Genomic DNA, 18,617 nt, shown 5'->3' with positions numbered 1-18,617 from the left:
TCAGCCTCGCCGGGCCCAGGTCCCTCTCCCCGCCGGGGGCCATCCCCGCGCCCCTGCCCCGCCCTCCCCGCCGGGGGCCCATCCCTCCTCCCGCGCCCCCTCCCCCCGCCCGGGGCCCCCATCCCCCTCCCTCCCCGCCCCGGGGGCCGGGGCCCGGCTCGGCCGCGCCCCTCCCAGGCTCCGGGCTCCGGGCTCCGCGCGCAGGAGCAGGTGCAGCCCCTCCCGCCCCCTCCCTCCGGGCCGCGCCCCGCTCTCCGGGTCCCCAGACGTTCCCACCCCTCCCCTCCCCCGCCCTCCTTCCCCGCCCCCAGCCCCGCCTCCCGGCGCCCGCGGCCCGGCGGAAGGACGCGAGGCGCCCCGAGTCCTGGGAGGTGAACCTGGCACCCCCAGCCCCGCGGCCCGGGCGCCGCCTCCCGCCCCTCTCGGCATGGAGGCCGCGGGGCGCGCGCAGACGGCGCGGGACCGTGTCCCCAGGTAGGCGCGCGGGGTCGGTGCGCCCCTGGCCCGGGCGCGGGCGCGGGCGGCGGTGCGGGCGCCTGCGCGCCCCTGGGCGGCCCCTGCGCTGCGTGCGCGCCCGCGCTCGGCCCGCCGCCTCTGCTGCGGGGCCGGGTGGGGGGCAGGGAGCCCGCGCGCCCCGCGCAGGGATCGGGCGGCTGGGTGCCGAGGGTCCCACGTCCACGTGCGCGCGGAACTTGACTCTGGGCCTTTTTGTGCGGTAGGATCGATCCGTATGGGTTTGAAAGGCCTGAGGACTTTGATTATGCAGCTTACGAAGAATTTTTTTCCACCTACCTGGTGATCCTCACCAGGAGAGCCATCAAATGGTCCAAACTTCTAAAGGGCGGCGGTGGTGTCCAGAGGAGCATGACCGGTGAGTTCGGCGCCTGACCCAGCGGGCACGCAACAAGTCATCCGGTCCTCGGTGCCGTGCGCTCGGGGGAGCTCAGGACTTGGGGTTCCTTCGAGGCCAGGGGCGCTGTCCCCATCCCAGCCGTGCCCCGCGCAGACGCACAGGTGAGGGCGCTGCGCGGTCCAGGTGCGAGGCCCTCTTTCCTCGCCTGGACGTGGGGCCTGCTCGCCTTTTGAGACGCTTGGCGCCCGTGGCCCTCTTTCCACAAGAAGCCGGGTTTCCTGCTCCTCAGAGCGAGCGGCCAAGGTGGTGCTCCCGCCGGCCTCCCTGCCCCCTTCAGAGAGAAAGCGGGGTGGGGGGTGCTTCGTGGACCCCTCAGCTCCTCCCCTGCTTCTTCCCCGCGCCAGGCTGTGCCCCGGGGCCTCCTTCAGGTCTGGATTGGAGCGCCTCCTCCGGGAAGCCTTCCAGTCTCACCCCGCAGCTCCACACTTCCTGCCCTCTCCTTGCCTCTCTCTGGTCCTCCACATGTGGGTCTTACTTATTTTATCCTTAGTTTTCCGCCCTGGGGTCAAAGATCCCTCTGTGCCGGCTGGGTTGGCTGGATGGTCCCTTAGCTGTTTGTTGAATGAATGAATGAACTGTTTGCCTGCCTGCTCCCTAGCTGAGGATACAGAGGCCAGACCTGGCCACAGGAGGTGAGGAGTGGGCAGGAGTGTGCCCCCGGGGGCCTCCTGACACAGGGCGTTAATGACAATGAAGGGGTGAGGATAGGGGTCCCAGCCGCAGGGGGCTGAGCTGTGTGACCAGAGCATTGGGGTGAGAAGAGGAGGGCCAGAGGTGGAGCAGGGCCCGCGCCAGCTCACAGTGGGCACACGGGGCATGGCCAGGGGAAAGAAGTCAGTTTTTAAGCAAGCGTTGGGGGGAGGGGGTCAGATCAAGCTTTATCTGTAAAGAGCCACCCGTCGTTGAAAGGCAGGTGTCTTTAGTTGTATCGAGAGCCATGCCCCCCTTGCTGCTGGGCATTAACGTGCTTCCCAGCCGACTTTGGCTTCATTTTTTTGTTGTGATTTGTTTTTTAAAGTTATGTACAACTATGTAAAAATACAAAAACAGACTTAACTTTTGCACGTGGGAGAACATCTTGGTCACACTCGAAGGTGTGAAGTGACCTGAGTTTCTCAGCTGCCCAGGCCCCGGGGGTGGCTGGTGACTGTCCCCCGTACCCCCAGGAACAGGGTGCACGATTTGCTTCCATGCAGGAGGAGGCCTCCTGTCCAACAGGGACCCAGAGGCCAGTTAACGCCGCAGAAAGTCACTGCAAGACGTGAAGGCGCTCGCGAACCTTTGCACGTGACACACGCGTGGACGTGCTCTCCCCTTCGATTCTGTCACTTGCGTCTTGCCGTCTTTTCTTTGTACAGTGACAGTACTCTAGTTCTGTGTCTTTCCTGCAGAAACCGTTGCTGCTCAGTCGCCAAGTCGCATCCGACTCTTTGCAACCCCATGGACTGCAGCACGCCAGGCTTCCCTGTCCATCACCAACTCCCGGAGTTTACCCAAACTCACGTCCGTTGAGTTGGTGATGCCATCCAACCATCTCACCCTCTGTCGTCCCCTTTTCCCGCCTTCAGTCTTTCCCAGCATCAGGGTCTTTTCCAATGAGTCAGCTCTTTGCATCAGGTGGCCAAAGTATTGGAGCTTCAGCATCAGTCCTTCCAATGAATATTCAGGACTAATATTTCCTTTAGGATGGACTGGTTGGATCTCCTTGCAGTCCAGGGGACTCTCAAGAGTCTTCTCCAACACCACAGTTCAAAAGCATCAGTTTTGGCGTCCAGCCTTCTTTATGGCCCAGCTCTCACGTCCATGCCTGACCGCTGTGGAGACTGCTGAACGCTGTGTCTGTTTCCAGTGTTGCTCTCCCAGTGGGCTGGGAGTGGAAGCCATCTCAGTGCAGAGCCTCCCGGACCTCAGCTCTCTCCCTGGACTTCTGTGGTCACCTAATATGACGGTTCTGTTTTGTTTCTGCTTTTGCCCAGGGCTCCCCTGTGACTCAGCTAGTAAAGAATCCGCCTGCAATGCTGGAGACCTGGGTTTGATCCCTGGGTTGGAAAGATCCTCTGGAGAAGGGAAAGGCTACCCACTCCAGTGTTCTGGCCTGGAGAATTCCATAGACTGTATAGGCCATGGGGTCGCAAAGAGTTGGACAGGACTGAGTGACTTTCACTTTCACTTCACTTGCCTTTTTGGAGCACATATGGACTCTTTCTGAAAATTTAATTTGGCTTTATTGAAACTGCCATTGTTTCTTTTTTTGTTTTACGTTTTTAAATTTATGTAATGTTTGTTAAACTTTGTAATTATGGCGTAACAGGTTTAGGAGCAAATATACTTGATTCCTGGTGAGCCTTGGCCTGGGGGTGGGGTTCGCTGCCAGGTGAGCTGGAGGGCATAGTGGCCTGGTGTTCTTTCAGGAAATCTGGTGAGGCGCCTGTGGGCTCACCCGGTTCTGTGGTCCGGGGTGTTGCCGCTGAGCTGGTGCGGCTTCCGGGTGTGAAGGCCGGGGTTCCCACAGCACCCGTGGCACTCCAGGGGAGTGGTCAGGCGTAACCAGGAGTGGATTTGTTAGTCAGGAAGCGGGAATACAGTTTCTTCCTGCCAGATGCTCTGGGCTGGCCAGAGTGTCCACGGCTGTGTGACGTCCCGTGGGAGGGAGGCCGTGAGGGCCATGGGCCCCGGGCGGGCAGTGGGAGCTCCATCTGGGGCCCCGACCGTGACCCCGGCGACCGCACCTGGAGGGCCGCCTTCGCCCCGGCTCCTCAGCCGTGTCGGGCCTTCAGGCTCTGCTGTGTGTGAGCTCTTCTGAGAGGACTTGTGTCCACGTCTGCAGACGAGTGTTGAACCTCAGCCTGCTTGAGGGTGCTAGCTGTGGGTCCGTGTTTTCTTTTTGTCAGTGAGCAGGTCCACCAGGAGCTGCGATCGCTCGCTCACTCTCAGCACTCGACCTGGCTGGCCGGACCCGGGGAGCTGCCTCTGGGCCTCTGTCCATCCTGGCCTGGAGGGACGTGATGGGAGGAGCTCTTCCGGTTTGCTTCCTCTCCTGCCCCGTGGGTGAGGGGGTTAGCACCATCTGAATGAGAATGAAATTGCAAGACATGTTTAAAGACAAATATAAAAAAAGCCCTGAGAACCTGCTTAAATCCTGGGGCAGACAGCTGGGAGTTAATTCTTTGGGGTCGAGCTTCTCTTTAAAAAAAATTTCCCACCTGTTTCTGCGGCATAGTTTACACTCCTCCGAATGTCGGAATGAGGGGTGCATCAGTCCTGCCCTTGCTCTGAGGATGGGAGGACCATTTTCTTTCTCTTCCAGAGAAACTGAGTAAAGTCAGATAACAGGCAGTGAAAGTAGCAGAAGCCCTGATCCTCTGAAACTTCTGGACGTTGTTGCTGTTCTTACAACCTCCCGGGAGTCTGGAGCCCTGACTGTATTCCAGGCCCTGGGCTTTGTTTCCATTTTGCAGGAAATTTTCCATTTTCCTTCCATTTTGGAAGGAAACCGAGGCATGATCGAGGTGTGGTCTGCCTAGCCACGTCCGACGCCAGAGTTGGGGGTTTAACCAGCTCGCACTTCTTTTTTTAGACTCTTTGCAACCCCATGGACTGCAGCCCACCAGGCTCCCCTGTCCCTGGGGTTCTCCAGGCAAGAACACTGGAGTGGGGTGCCATTTCCTTCTCCACACTTTTTATACTTTATATTAATTTTTTAAAACTTTGCAAATGAAGTTCACTGTACTTGGCGTGCAGCCCTGTGAGTGTGGACAGACGCACAGTCAGATAATCCCCACCATGTGCAAGGTTTAGAACAGCCGGTCGCCTTCAGGGTCCCCTCCTGTGTGGTTCTGGGCGCTGACCTGCAGGCCCGGACGTGGGTGAAGGCCTCGGCTGGGGGAGCAGGCACTGGGAAAGGCCACAGGGCTGCAGAGGGGTCCCGAAGGTGTGCTGGCCTCGCTCTCCCTTCTTCTGGTTCTTTGGCTTCTCGCAGGTGTTCTCTCAGAGCGACGCCCAGTAGTTCTGCTCGTGGCAGCGTTCGTGGTGCTGTGCCGTCTCGTTGTTTTTATTTCCACTCTTTGACGTCCGTCCGTGGAGTTTCCGTGAATGTCTGTACGTCTTTTCCTTCTCCTCCATCTCAGTGGGAGCGGTCCCTGCCCAAAGCTAGGACTGACCCTCCCCTTGCAGTTGAGAGAGGATTAATTCAGGGCACCCCTGGGCATGCCGAGCCCTGAGATGGTGTGTAAATAGTAGGAGGCTGGAGGGACGGTCCGGCTGAATGATTGCTGTGTTTGATAGACGGAAATATCACGTCCAGTAGCGGGGTGACCACGTCACGCTGGCCGAGACATTCTGGCCACGCGTGATCCTCCGGCTGCATGGGTGCCTCCGAGTTGCAGAGGGTTCTTGGCTTTCTCTGCCTCTGGCGGGTGGTGTTCACGTCTGTCCTTCCCTTCCTCTGCACCTTCCTCGTCATCCCCCAGCCTCTGCAAACTCCCATCCCGCGCGCCCTCCCTAGAGCGGCGGGTGCACGCGGCCTGGCCTCTGGGAGGCGCTCTCAAGAGCTCGTGGACTGGTGGCTGTCAGCTTGAGTTACAAGACTTCAGCAGCAGCGCCTTTTTCACTTGTAACCTAGGACACTGTCCTGTAATTTTTTTCTGTTCAGTACAGCTGGTGCCTGAGCCAGTGCCGACCTGCGTTCAGGGCCGTGGCGTCCTCCCAGGCTGCGGGGCGGGCCGAGTGGGGGGGACGGGAGGTGGCCTGCATCCCCGCACTGCTGCTGAGGTGGAGGCTGGGCTGCTGCGGCCCCCCGACCACTCAGCAGGAGGGGAGAGCGGACTTCTGTAGGGAGGACCTGTACCTGTTGTCGAAACATTCCTGTATTGCCTCTTTCGTGTCTGACTTACTGATTTGTGAGAGCTGTCCATGGAAACTCTTGGAGGGGGGCCCGTCTGAAACTGCCCTTTCCCTATCTCAGTGAAGCGCTACATCCGCAAGGGTGTCCCGCTGGAGCACCGGGCCCGTGTCTGGATGGGGGTGAGCGGAGCCCAGGCCCGGATGGACCGGAACCCTGGCTACTACCAGCGCCTCCTGCAGGGGGAGCGGAGCGCCAGCCTGGAGGAGGCCATCCGGACAGGTGACGTGGCCCCCGGGTGGGGGAGGCCCCCGGGGTGGGGCGGCCCTGGGGTGGGGGTGCCTCCCCCAGGGGAAGTGTGTCTGCACCCAGACTCCCGGTCGTGATGGGGATGAGAAAACCTGCGCTGTCAAAGGCGCACCCCTGATTCCCATTTTCTCAAAGGACAAGCAAAACGGGGGCTTATTTGACGGGAGGACAATGATCAGAATTGGTTCAGAAAATCCTCGAGCGGGCAGCTAGGTGGTAAGGAAAGTGGTAGAAAGGGTGGGTTTCTTCTGCGAAGAATCTGTCCAGGGGTGTGAGGAGGCCGCTGCAGAGCGAGCCCTCTGAACAGACGTGGGCTGGGTGGCCCTGAGGACTCGAGATGCAGCTGCAGGAAGCTGCGCGCTGCGTCCGCTCTTTGTGCCGATGCCGAGTGTCCAGAGGCGTTCACGCCCTGGGCGCCGTCTCGTGACCCCAGCTTCCTCGCTGGCCACAGGCTCTCACAAGTGCAGAGTCCTCAGAAAAATGGTTAACCTGCGTTGAACAACTAGATCTTTAGGAGAGACATCTGCTTGTCCGATTTTGCCGGCTTCTGAGAACGACAGAACTAAACACACAGGACTTCATTAAGTGGTTGGTCACCGTACACGTCTGGGAGGTTGGATTGACTGGGGACAGCGAGGAAGCGGAGTGTCCCCAGCGTAAGGAGCAGGGGTCTCGGATCCCAGCACCGCCGCTGAGCCTGCCGGCCGCACCCTGACCCCCCAGAAAACCGTGGCCGGAGGGCTTGGGACAGACGCTGTCGTGACCTGCGGGGAGCGTGGGTTCCCTCCGCAAGCCCAGCAGTGCTCACGTGGGCAGGGAGAGACCACAAGCGACAGGTGGCTGTTTGTCTGGAAAATGAATTTTAAAGACTCTACTTGGTGCAGAGTTTTTGGATACTTTTATTTTTAATTATGGTGAAACATACACAACGTGCAGTTCACCATTTTATTTTTCCAAGGGGAGCCTCTGTCCCTGTTACACACTAAGCCCCCAGCCCTGGCTCCACCGTCTGCTCCCTGTCTCTGACTCTCCTGGACTTCACGTGGGTGGAATCAGGCTGTGTCTGTCCTTCTGTGTCTGGTTGATTTCACGGAGCACAGTGTCCGAGAGGCCCAGCCGGGTTGTGTGTGCGTCAGAGCTTCCGCCCTTCCTGAGGCTGAACCAGATCCTGGGTGTGTCCGTCTTCTGTCCATGGACACCCGGGCTGCTTCCACCCCCTGGCTACAGTGAATTCTGCCTGAACCGGGTGTCAAGTAATTCTCCGAGACCCGCGTTCAGTGCTTTGGGGACAGAGCCCGAGGTGGAGTTGCTGGGTCACGCAGCCGCTCTGGCCTGCGGTCGGGGAGCCTGCCTCAGTCCTGGTGCAGGCTCAGTAGAGCAGGTGCATCGTGCACCTGAGCCCAGACGGGACGTCCAGCATGCCTGCCTCCGGTGCAGGGGCCAGGGAGAAAGATTTCAACATCTGCTAAAGCGTCTCATCATAAAGATCGTTACACAGGCGTGAGCACAGTCGGTCAGTCTACTCTGAATTAGTGAAAAACTCATTTCCCCCTGATAGGTGCCAGTTTGGGGAATGTTCAGATTTCCAGGGAAAAGAAATCTTTTTTTTTAAAACATATGATTGGAAATTCCAAGCTTGGAGGCAACCAGTTTGCTGTTTGGCTCAGATCTGGTCTTTGTGGGCAGGTGCAGGGCTGGGGGCCCGAGCTTGGGGGCAGAATCCCCGTGGCCACCGGGAGGCCTTGCGTTATCAACGGTGTCCACGAGTGTCCCTTCGCCGACACCGCCACTCTGCTCAAGGCGGGGTCAGAGGGTCTCCATCAGCCACCCAACTCTGCCCTGGACACAGGTTCACAGGAATGTAATGGGGGGCAGGGAGAGGGTGGCGGAGGTGGGAGAGGCCGCCAGGCACCCTCCTGCAGACAGAAGTTGGTGGTGATGAGTTTATCTGTGCTGTGCCAAGTCACTTCAGTCGTGTCCGACTCTTTGCGACCCCATGGACTGTAGCCCACCAGGCCCCTCTGTCCATGGGATTCTCCAGGCAAGAGCCCTCCCCCAGGGGACCTTCCGGACCCAGGATCGCCCCGCGTCTCTTAGGTCTCCTGCGCTGCAGCTGGTTCTTTAGCGCTAGAATCTTCCGGGTACTTTTCCGTTTTGTCTCTTTGTCTCCAAACGGGGCTCTCAGGTGTCCTGCCTGCTTCTGTTTTCAGTCATAAGAATTGGGGAGAATTTCCAAAGCTTTACGTAAAGTGCTCACGCTTCACCCACACTTCGGGGCGTGGGGACCGGAGGAGACGCTGGGGACCCAGCAGCCTGGCCTCGTCAGAGGAGCTGATGTTGTTGCTGATTGGAGAGTAAGGGCTGCGGGGCAGTGGGGGCCCTGGCCGGGCTGCTTGGGGCCCTGAGCCACCTCTGCTCCTGAGTCCAGTCGACGGTGGAGGCTGCTGGGGGCCCAGGGTGGCCTCTGCTCGTGCCCTGAGCGCTCTGTGGGTCCCCACAGACATGAACAGGACCTTCCCTGACAACGTGCAGTTCCGGAAGGACGCGGAGCCCTGCCTGCAGGGGCCCCTGTACAACGTGCTGCTGGCCTATGGGCACCACAACCACGGCGTGGGCTACTGCCAGGTAAACCCCGGGCCCCCCACAGACCCCGGTCCCCCAACAGACCCCGGGGCCTCGCCCAGCCGGGGCTCCCACATCCCACACAGACTCCGGGGCCTCTCCCAGCCGGGGCTCCCACATCCCGCACAGACTCCGGGGCCTTGCCCAGCCAGGGCTCCCACATCCCGCACAGACCCCAGGGCCTCGCCCAGCCGGGGTTCCCGGGCCCCCCCCACAGACCCCGGTTCCTCGCCCAGCTGGGGCTCCCACATCCCGCACAGACCCCGGGGCCTCACCCAGCCGGGGTTCCCGGGCCCCCCCACAGACCCTGGGGCCTCGCCCAGCCGGGGCTCCCACATCCCGCACAGACCCCGGGGCCTTGCCCAGCCGGGGCTCCCACATCCCGCACAGACACCAGGGCCTTGCCCAGCCGGGGCTCCCACATCCCGCACAGACCCCAGGGTCTCGCCCAGCCTGGGCTCCCAGGCCCCCCCACAGGCCCCGGTTCCTCGCCCAGCCGGGGCTCCCACGTCCCCCACAACCCGGGCTGGGCCTCTCGGTGGGGGCAGGAGGGAGCAGCTGTGGACGTGTACACAGGCTGTGTTTACAGGACGTGGGTGACCAGTACCCTGTCGCCTTGGAGCTGATGGTGTGCGTGTGTCCACGTGTGTACGTGTGTGTATGCACATGTGGGGAGTGCATGCAGTGGGCCGGCCCGGAATGCAGGGCCTCCTCCGGAAGCTGGGCCTCTGGGCAGCGGGGCGGCGCGTCAGGTGGCGGGGATCGGTTCTCGTGCCCCCGGAGGTGCTCTTTCTGCAGCATCGCAGGGACACGCGTCCACAGCCCAGACCGTGAGCGGAGCTGGGTCGGGAGCCGATCCTTGGGCTGCCGTGCGCTCTGGGGGCTGTGGTGTCTGGGGGTGTGTGGGCAGGAGGGCGGGGCTTGGGGGTGGGGTCCCCACACTCCAGGCCCCTAAGCCAGAGGCCAGGCCTCCTGAGAGGACGGCTGGGTATTCAGAGCCGTGGGAGGCGGTGCCCGAGCAGCCCGTGTGGTTTCTCCTGGTGAGAATTTCACGAGGACGTGCCCTGCCCGGTTCTAAGGCAGAATCTAAGAGTCAAGCCTGAGTGCACATGTCTGTCGATGGCAGAGCCGGCGAGGCCAACGCTGCCCTGGACAGCCATTCCAGAATCACGCGCGTTCTAGGGAAGGACAAGGAAGGCGGGGAGCTGGCGGGCGGCAGCTGCACGGCTGCAGGGCCTGGGGGTGCAGCCGGTGTCAGCGCGGCCTCCTCTGAGTCCAGGGGATGAGCGTCGGCGCGGGGTGTCTCATCCTGGCGACGTGTGTCTGATTCCAGGGGATGAACTTCATCGCGGGGTATCTGATCCTGGTGACTAAGAGTGAAGAAGAAGCCTTCTGGCTGTTGGACGCCCTGGTGGGCAGAATACTCCCAGGTGTGTGGAGTCCCGCGGTAAGAGTGACTTGCTTTCTGGTGTTGCCGTAACGATCCTGCTGACAAGTCGGGGCGTGATGAAACATAAGGCGTCGTTTGAGAGCTGAGGTTCTCAGTCTTCCTGCAGTTGAGTTGAGGTGAGACGCTCACAAGATGTGGGGGCCCAGCGGAGCGGCAACCTCTCCCCCCACCACCACCACCCCGCGGGCAGCGCTGTCTCAGCCTGGACACCGCTGAGCCATCTGCTCAGTTATATCAGAGACCGAATGACGATGGAGGTGTCCGCCGTGACCACTTCCAGGCGTCGTCTGGGGATTTGGGGAACTTCAGGGAATGAAGCCTAAAAGCCTGGCAGCGACAGTAACTGAGAGACGCAGGTTGGGGCTGGGAAGGGCTGACCTCAAGAAACAGAAGCAAGGCTCCAGGTGCTCCCACCTAGTGGTTCATCACAGACTTAAAGTCAGAACATGTCGTTTCCAGTGGTCATTAGATTCAGTCAATACAGCAAAATGGGTCTTGCTTCAAAAACAAAGGAAACCTCCAGATGAGCAGGCAGGACTCGGGGGGGATCACCGTCTCACTGGGCTGGGGGTGGGCAGGGCTGTGTGAGTCCCCGGGCCTCTGGGTGCACAAGCAAGGTCATTTTGGCACGTGCTCATCCTGCAGTTAGCTGCTTCTGTCTTCATTACGCCAAAGCTGCACAGACACATCCTCGTCTCAGAAGTTCCGAGTGCAGCGCTGACGGAGGGTGAGCTGTGGCCGCTCTCCTCAGGGGTCCCCGTCCCTCGCGTGCTCGCTGCCCATGCTCAGCAGGGTGGTGTGTGGGTGTCCAGCTTCTTGCTCTGCGTTTGCGGGCATACAGGTGTGCAAGCACTCACACGGAAGAGTGGAAGTTAATGACGGAGAATGACAGAAAGATGAGCTGAGACGGAAGCTGGTTCTTTGGGAAAACTGTTGAAATGCACAGACGTCTGACAAGAGTGATAAAGAAGGGGGTGAGGAATCTAGAAGTGGAAAGGGCGCCGGGATTGGAACCTGCAGGGACTCCCAGGAACCGCAAGACAGCCTGAGTACAGTGACGAGAAGAATGGATGGTTTGAGAATACAGGCCAGCAGAGCTGGAAAGAGGACATCTGAAAGGCCAAATGCAGAGAAAAACATCTCAGTAAAACTCGAACAGATAATTCCCGATCTTTAAAAAGTAAATCCTGAAAACAGAGACAGATGAACTCATCAACTCGTGTCGTGAGGCTGGTGTAGCCTTCCTGTCGTACAGACCGATCTCAGGAAGAACACGAACACAGATCTCGTTGAAATAATACTGATGTCAGCCTCTGGCGTCGAGCAATGGTTATAGAGTAGTATTTTTTTAAATATATGACTCAACATGTGGATGGATTAATTCATATATTAAGGATGGATAGTGGCCTAATCACATGGAAGGGTCACTGGCAGGGCCAAGCCAGGAAGGGCTGGAAAGAAGTGGTGGTGTTTAGCCCCTCAATCCCGTCTGACTGCGACCCCACGGACTGTAGCCCACCAGGCTCCTCTGTACTCCAGGCAAGAGTACTGGAGTGGGTGGCCATGCCCCTCTCCAGAGCATCTTCCCGACCCAGGGATCAAACCAGGGTCTCCTGCACTGCAGGCGGGTTCTTTGCCACTAGGCCCTGGGGAAGTCTGGAGGGGAGGGTGCTCGAGTTGCATTAGGTGCTGTGACGGTCGTTAGGTTATCGAGGGATAATCAGGTGTGTCCATCTGTTGTACTCGGTACATGAGTTCTATTGAGGAAAAGACTGTTAAAACATCATTCCGTGACAGTTGATTGCCTATAGAGAAGAAAACAAAACTAGACCCTTATTTCAATCCCAGGTAGATTCTAGACGTGTGAAAAAGCAAAACTTTGAAACTCGAAACGAGTCAGAGAACAGTATGATTCCAGAGTAGGAAACAAGTCCTTGAACAAAATTCAGAATCATTTTAATTACGTTAAAATTGAAAACTGATTTTGACACAAGACCCAGTCTGCAGAGTAAAAAGGGATCCATAGAATTAACGTGTAAAGAATTCCCAAAAGTCTAGGTGGATACAGGTCGACAGAAAAGAAGGTGAAGAATAGGCGTGACAGGCAGTTCACAAAATAGAGACCTGCGTGGTCTCCGAGTCGGGGCGAGGCCACCGTGGTCTCCCAGGAGCGGGGAGGCCAGGTCTCAGTGCCGAACGAAGCTGGACGTCTGCAGCGTGGGCACGGCCACCGGAGGCCGCCCCCCAGTGCCCACGACACTGCAATTCAGAGCCGTCAAGTCGAAGCAGAGGCGGGGAGAGCGCAGCTCTAACGAGGTGGGGACTGCAGGGTCCCAGGCCGCCTTGCTGGGCCCCCGGGCTCTGCCACCCCCAGAGCAGCATCGGTGTCTGTGTTTGATCTGTCGCTTGTCAGTCCCCGCAGACCTTCACGTTTCCCCTCTTGTCCCGAGTCGGCAGAGGCCTAGCCGCCCACCCGCAGACACGCCGTTTCCCCGCAACTGCTCGCCTGGCGGTGGGTGAGGAGCCCAGAGACAGGCCAGGCTGGGGGCGGGAGGAGAGGTCCTCACGGGAGTGCGGGGGCCTCTCCCAGACCTGTGACTCCCCAGCAGTGAATAGTCGTGTTAACCTAAGCGTCCAAGCATCGTCCTGCTGGGGCTGGAGGCGGGAGGATCGGCAGGGACCTGGGCCCAGACCCACAGCCCATGGGCAGCAGGGGTCAGCACCGCCGGCCCTTGGCTTCCCTGCGACCTGCTGGTCGAGCGCTCCAGGGGGTCGGAGTTCGGGACCAGCTCAAGATGGTGCGTCCGGCTCGTCTTTACCTTGGAGACAGGTAGCAGCCTGCACTTGGTCGCCTCTGCTGCGGGGCAGTTGGCACCCCAGCCTGGCTGTCGCTGTGCGTGTTGACCCTTTGTTCCCTTAAAATCTATACCTGGGCTTCCTGGGTGCCTCAGTGGCAAGGAATCCGCTTGCCAATGCAGGAGACCCAGGAGACACAGGTTCGATTCCTGGATCAGGAAGATCCCCTGGAGAAGGGAATGGCAGCTCACGCCAGTGTTCTTGCTGGGAGAATCCCAGGGACGGAGGAGCCTGGTGGGCTGCCGTCCACGGGGTCACACACAGTCGGACAGGACTGTGCGACTGAACCACCACAAAATCTCTAGCGACTGAGACCTTTGTTTCTGCAAAGGCCTAGATCACAGGATGACCTAGACCTAAAATGGCTTGTCTTACATCAAAAAAGTTATGCCCGAGTCTCTTCCTCCAGGGACGCCTGTCTGTCCTCCGACTCCTGAGCCTGCAGAAAAGCCCTGCTGCACCCACCCCCAACGTCAGGGACGGTGGGGGGGCGTCTGGGATGTCACACCAGGGAGGAGTCCGTCCCTTAATGAACGAATGCATCTGCGTCCTGAAGAGCTGGTCCCACCTGTTTGCCCTGTGACATGGGAAGTGGGTGGCTCCCCCGCCGCAGCTGGACAGCGAGGCCCAGGGCGGGCGGCGGGGCTCATCCTGGGGTGGTGACTCTTGGGGCACCGCCCCAAGCCCTGCAGCCGCGCTCATCCCCCTGACCCCGGGCTGACACCTCCAGGCTGTGTGCAAAGGGGGCCCCTGGGAGAGGCCTGACTCGGGCCCTGGAGGGGAGCCTGGACTAGGGACCCCTGAGAAGTTTCTGTCTCTGTGCACAGACGGGAACCCGCAGATGGGGCTGGCCGTCGGGGTTTGTCTGCGTTCTTGGCCGACCGGCAGGAGGGTTAAGTGACCCTCCAGTGACCGGCTCGGGCCCGTGGCAGCTTTGGGGGGTGACCTTGCCTCTTCTGGGAGCTGCCATAAGCCTCTGTAGCGAAAGTGAGAATGTGCTGGGCTCGCACTCTGCAAATCCGCTCGTCTGCCCCGCTGAGCCACTCAGGACTGCCCCCCACCCCCACCCGCCGACCGCCTCCGGGGCCAGACTGGGCGCCACTGCTCAGGGGCGGAGGGGGCGGCGGGCTGGACTTGCGGCCAGGCGGGGTGGGGCTGTGGGGGCAGGGGGCGTGGCAGGGAGGGGCGCCCCAGGCCCCATGTGTTAATGACCCAACAGCTTCTCCAGCCTTGGGCTCAGTTTAGCCTTGAAAACCGGTGATGTGACTGTCATGTCCGTGCTCATGATGATTCTGTTTTAACGAAAACACTGAGCAAGAATGTCTGTCCCTTTGCCTCAGTGAATGGGCAAGCTTCATTATACAGATCGCTTGCCAAGCTCTTACGGCAAAGGTCAAGCATGAGGTTAAATACAGATCACTTGCCGAGCTCTTACGGCAAAGCTCAAGCATGAGGTTAGATACACCATGATGATGATCCACCACGATGAGAAGCCAGAAAGTTCCTTGGCAAGAGAACGTCCATTTCAACAGACAGACGGGCCGCGGGCGTGATGGGTACCAGCAGGGGCCTCACCATCCGCTTGCTGGCCCGGCTCCCGCTCTGGGCGGGTGGTCCTCTGGAAAGGGTCCCAGGGGCCCCCACCACCACCTGGCCCGGGGGGCACAAGCTTGCGGCCATCCGGCTGTGAGACCCGCGTCCCTGCCCCGCCGCCCCCACAGCCGATCACTACGGCCCCTCGATGCTGGGCCTGTGAGACCCACGTCCCTGCCCCCTCGCCCCCACAGCCGATCACTACGGCCCCTCGATGCTGGGCCTGTGAGACCCACGTCCCTGCCCCGCCGCCCCCACAGCCGATTACTACGGCCCCTCGATGCTGGGCCTGTGAGACCCACGTCCCTGCCCCCTCGCCCCCACAGCCGATTACTACAGCCCCTCGATGCTGGGCTTGAAGACGGACCAGGAGGTGCTCGGGGAGCTGGTGCGGACAAAGCTGCCGGCAGTGGCAGCGCTGATGGACGGCCACGGCGTGCTGTGGACCCTGGTCGCGTCCCGCTGGTTCATCTGCCTGTTCGTGGACGTCCTGCCCGTGGAGGTGAGGGCGCGTGGCTGGGCCTGGGGTCGGCCGCACGGCCGTGCGCTGACCCGCCCCTCCCTCCGCAGACGGTGCTGCGTGTCTGGGACTGCCTGTTCAGCGAGGGGTCCAAGATCATCTTCCGGGTGGCACTGACCCTCCTCAAGCATCACCAGGCCTCCATCCTGGAGGCCACCAGCGTCCCCGACCTCTGTGAGAAGTTCAAGGAGATCACCAGGGGCCGCTTCGTCACCGAGTGCCACAGTTTCATGCAGGTGGGTGTCAGCCACGCTGGGCCGCCGGGAGACCGGCACGCTCGCCCCGCGCCGTCGGCTGTGGGGGTTGCCACCTGGGACCCCACCTGAGCACATCAGGCCTGCTCCTTGGCTTCTCCTGGGCCTCCCTGACGTCCCCGTCGACGCTGGGCCCACCCTCCTCAGCCCTCCCCGTTGCCTTCTCTCCCGACCTGGTGGGGTCACACCTGTCTGTCCCCTCTCGTTGGGTTCCAGGCCGGTGCAGGCTGTGTAGGCAGCTCACCTGAGTTGATGACCTGGGTGCTGCATCCCACAGGCCCGTGGGGGAGGGGCGGGCACTGACCCCGATGCCTGGCCCATAGTGCCCTCAGCCGCCCTGTGGAACGGTGGTGGCGTGCCTGCCGCCCCTAGGCTGGCAGCCTCTGAGCCTCCCTGGGCCCGATTTCCTCAGAACCAGCCCCTCAGCCCTCAGGTGGCCTTACTGCTTGTGTGGCTGAAGCCCTGGGCCCAGGCGTGGTTGCCTCCGAGAAGGGAGCCTGCCGTCCCCACGGGAGCCCAGCCCGGCACATGCCGCCCATGGCCCCATGGCCCCATGGCCCGGCCTCTGCTGGACCGCGGTGTGGACACTCAGACCGTGTGGCTTTGGTGTCTGGCTCTTGGGCTCAGTGCGACGCTTCCGAGGAGCAGCAGAGGGCTTCCAAGGAGGAGCCGGGGGCTCCCGAGTGCAGCGGGTGCCCAGTGAGGGCAGGCGGCCGGCCTGCCTATCCCTGACAGCTGCGTGTCCACTGTGGGGTGGCTGGTGTTCTGGCCTGGACGTGCTCTGGGCCCTGTGAGCCGAGTGGACGCAAGGGGATCGCAGAGAGTGAGGCGGGGGAGAGTCTCCCCACACAGCAGAGAAAGTGCTGCATAAAGAAACTTGTCTTTACACACAGCAGGTGTGACCGCTCCCTGCACGCTGATGGGAAGCGACCCTGCTCTTGTTTCCTTGGGGGTCTCTACGAACTTGTGTATTTCTGCAACACTGCAGTTTATGCATCAGAGTGCTCTCAAGTCCTGTCCCAGAACATCTAGAATCTCCTAGATCCCACGTGGAAGCTAGGAGCACTGTAATGGGAAGAGGTCAGCTGAACCCTCCAGAGTCTGTTCTCTGGCCTGAGTCACCCGAGACTTGCTCCCAGGGTCCCCCCCCGGCCCCCAGGCACCCTTCCTTCTCCTTGTTGTCAGGCAGTTTCTCTCTCACTGGAGACAAGTCTGAGCCCCTTCCTGCTTCCGCTTCTCGAGTCTGGTCTCTCCAGGCCCCGAGTAGGCTTCAGGGCTGCTAGGAGAGTCAGCAGTTACAGGGTCGGAACTCAAAGAACTCAGCACAGACAAGAAAAGCGAAAATAGCCAACTGGACCACGTGGGGCTCGACAGCGTCTGTGCAGCAAAGGGAAGCGGTGGTGGATGAAAAGCTGACCCCCCCGAACTGGAGAGTGCGTGTGCAGGCCACATCCAGACACACGGAGACCTCAGCTGGACACGGAGCTGAGGGATCCCGTTTAAAAATGGGCAGAGGGCCCAAGCAGACAGTTGTCCAAAGACATACAGGTAGCCAGCAGGTACGTGAAAGGGTGCTCACTTCCCTCATCATCAGGGAAACGCAGATCAAAACCCCGTGTGACCTCACACCCGTCAGAACGGCTGGCATCCAGAAGACCACAGACAGTGACTATCGGTGAGCGTGTGACCAGGGAACCCTGGCGCAGCGTTGGCTGGAGCGTAAGATGGCACGGCCACCGTGGGGAAGCGTGGAGGCTCCTCAGAAACTGGACAGAGCGCCGCTGTCTGACGCAGCCGTCCCACTGCGTGTTTCCCGAGAGGAAACGGGAGCAGGACCCGGGGGGGCCGCCCACCCGCGTTCCTGCCGTCACAGCAGCCGCAGCGTGGACGCAGCCTGCAAGGCCGCGCGGTGCATGGGGAGCCAGTGTGGCCCACCCACACGGCGGGCTTCCCCTCAGCCTCCAGAGGGAGGGAGAGCCCGGCACCTGCTCCACCCGGGAGGAACCTGCAGACGTCATGTTCAGCGATCGTCATAAGAGGACAAAACCCGATTCCACCAACGCTTGGCCCCTCGAGGAGCCAGGTTTATAGAGATGGAAGGGGGCTGGGGACGCAGTGGGCTGGGGGAGGAGGAGCCGGAAGGTGACGCCAAGGGCACAGAGCTGACCTCAGCCCACACCTCGCGCGGCTCAGGCGCAAATGGGGTGGCTTGAGCACACGCGCGCACAAAACTAGTGGAAGAGTGGAAACGGGATGTCACCCTACTTTGATTCTGTGGCTCAGAGCCTCTGACTTCGGAATCAGATGTTTCCTTCACGGACTGGACACAGCGTTTAAAAAGTGACTCAAGTGTAAGCGGGCAGGAGCCCGTGTGCTGTCTGGCAGACGTCCCGTCTCAGGCACTTTCCTGAGCTTTGCAGCGGCTGAAACCAAGACGTGGCCCAGCCTGAGGCCTGACATTCAGGGCTGGGCCAGCTGCACGCACACCGCGGGACCCCCTCCCTCCCCTCCCTGGTCCTCAGAGCGCTCTGCTGAAGTCCCGGGGGGCGTTTGGGGGGCACCAGCGGCCTGCTCTTGCTCAACCCTGCAGTAAGCCCTTCTCTGCTCCCTTTGCCCTGCCCTCCAAGGAGGAGGGCTCCCCTTGCCCTCGTCCTCCTGGTGGAAGGGCTGCCCTCGCCCTGCACAAGTGACCTTCCTCTGCTCACTAACCGCTGGCCTCAGCCTGGCCAGCACCAGGAGCTGGGAAGGTCTAAACGAACCTGTTTCTGTTTCAGAGAATATTCTCGGAGCCCGGGAGCCTGTCCAGGGCCAGCATCGCCCGGCTGCGGGAGCACTGCAGGGCGCGGCTGCTGGCGCAGGGCTGAGGCCTCGAGCCGTGCCTCTGGCTGGCGTGGTCACTGACGACTGAGCGGCCCTCCTGTGCTCTTCCCTGCGAGCTGTCGTGTTGTTTTTAAATATATATTTTTACCTGAGACGCTGATGTATATAAAACGTGAGGTGCGTGTCTTGTGTTCGTTACACCAGCTCTTGTGAGCCTGCAATCTAACAACGTTTATAAATGACTTTTTGAAATTGTTCTACGAGCGGCATGTAAACCAGGTGAGAGACTGAGGGGCTGCGAGTCAGGCCTGGGCCGTCACCCCTGACCCCGGGGAGGAGGCGCCCCAACGAGGCCCCTCCCCTTGGGGCTGGAGGCCACGGCGCTCCACCCTGCCCCGGCCCTGTCTCTCTTCCTCTGGAGATGCCACCTCTGGTGAGAA

At 60.7% G+C, this 18,617-nt stretch overlaps 1 protein-coding gene across 2 annotated transcripts; it reads left to right on the top strand.

Annotated features, from left to right (window-relative positions):
* Positions 1-322: 322 nt before the first annotated feature.
* GRTP1 (growth hormone regulated TBC protein 1) lies at positions 323-18,414 on the top strand. 2 transcript variants are annotated; one of them, XM_055543061.1, is made up of 8 exons: positions 323-474; positions 720-871; positions 5,877-6,035; positions 8,563-8,687; positions 10,018-10,114; positions 14,910-15,085; positions 15,154-15,339; positions 18,132-18,414. In XM_055543061.1, the coding sequence occupies exons 1-8, from the start codon at positions 428-430 to the stop codon at positions 18,219-18,221; spliced, it is 1,032 nt and encodes a 343-aa protein (XP_055399036.1). In that variant the 5' UTR covers positions 323-427; the 3' UTR covers positions 18,222-18,414. The 2 variants fall into 2 exon arrangements, with proteins under 2 accessions (XP_055399036.1, XP_055399037.1); XM_055543062.1 differs by lacking the exon at positions 18,132-18,414 and adding an exon at positions 16,254-16,586.
* Positions 18,415-18,617: the final 203 nt, after the last annotated feature.

Source organism: Bubalus kerabau, chromosome 12, assembly GCF_029407905.1.
Source record: "Bubalus kerabau isolate K-KA32 ecotype Philippines breed swamp buffalo chromosome 12, PCC_UOA_SB_1v2, whole genome shotgun sequence".
In the NCBI taxonomy this organism is placed as follows: Eukaryota; Metazoa; Chordata; class Mammalia; order Artiodactyla; family Bovidae; genus Bubalus; species Bubalus kerabau.
Note: the sequence above shows the minus strand (reverse complement) of the source record. Positions and strands in the feature narration are given on the sequence as shown.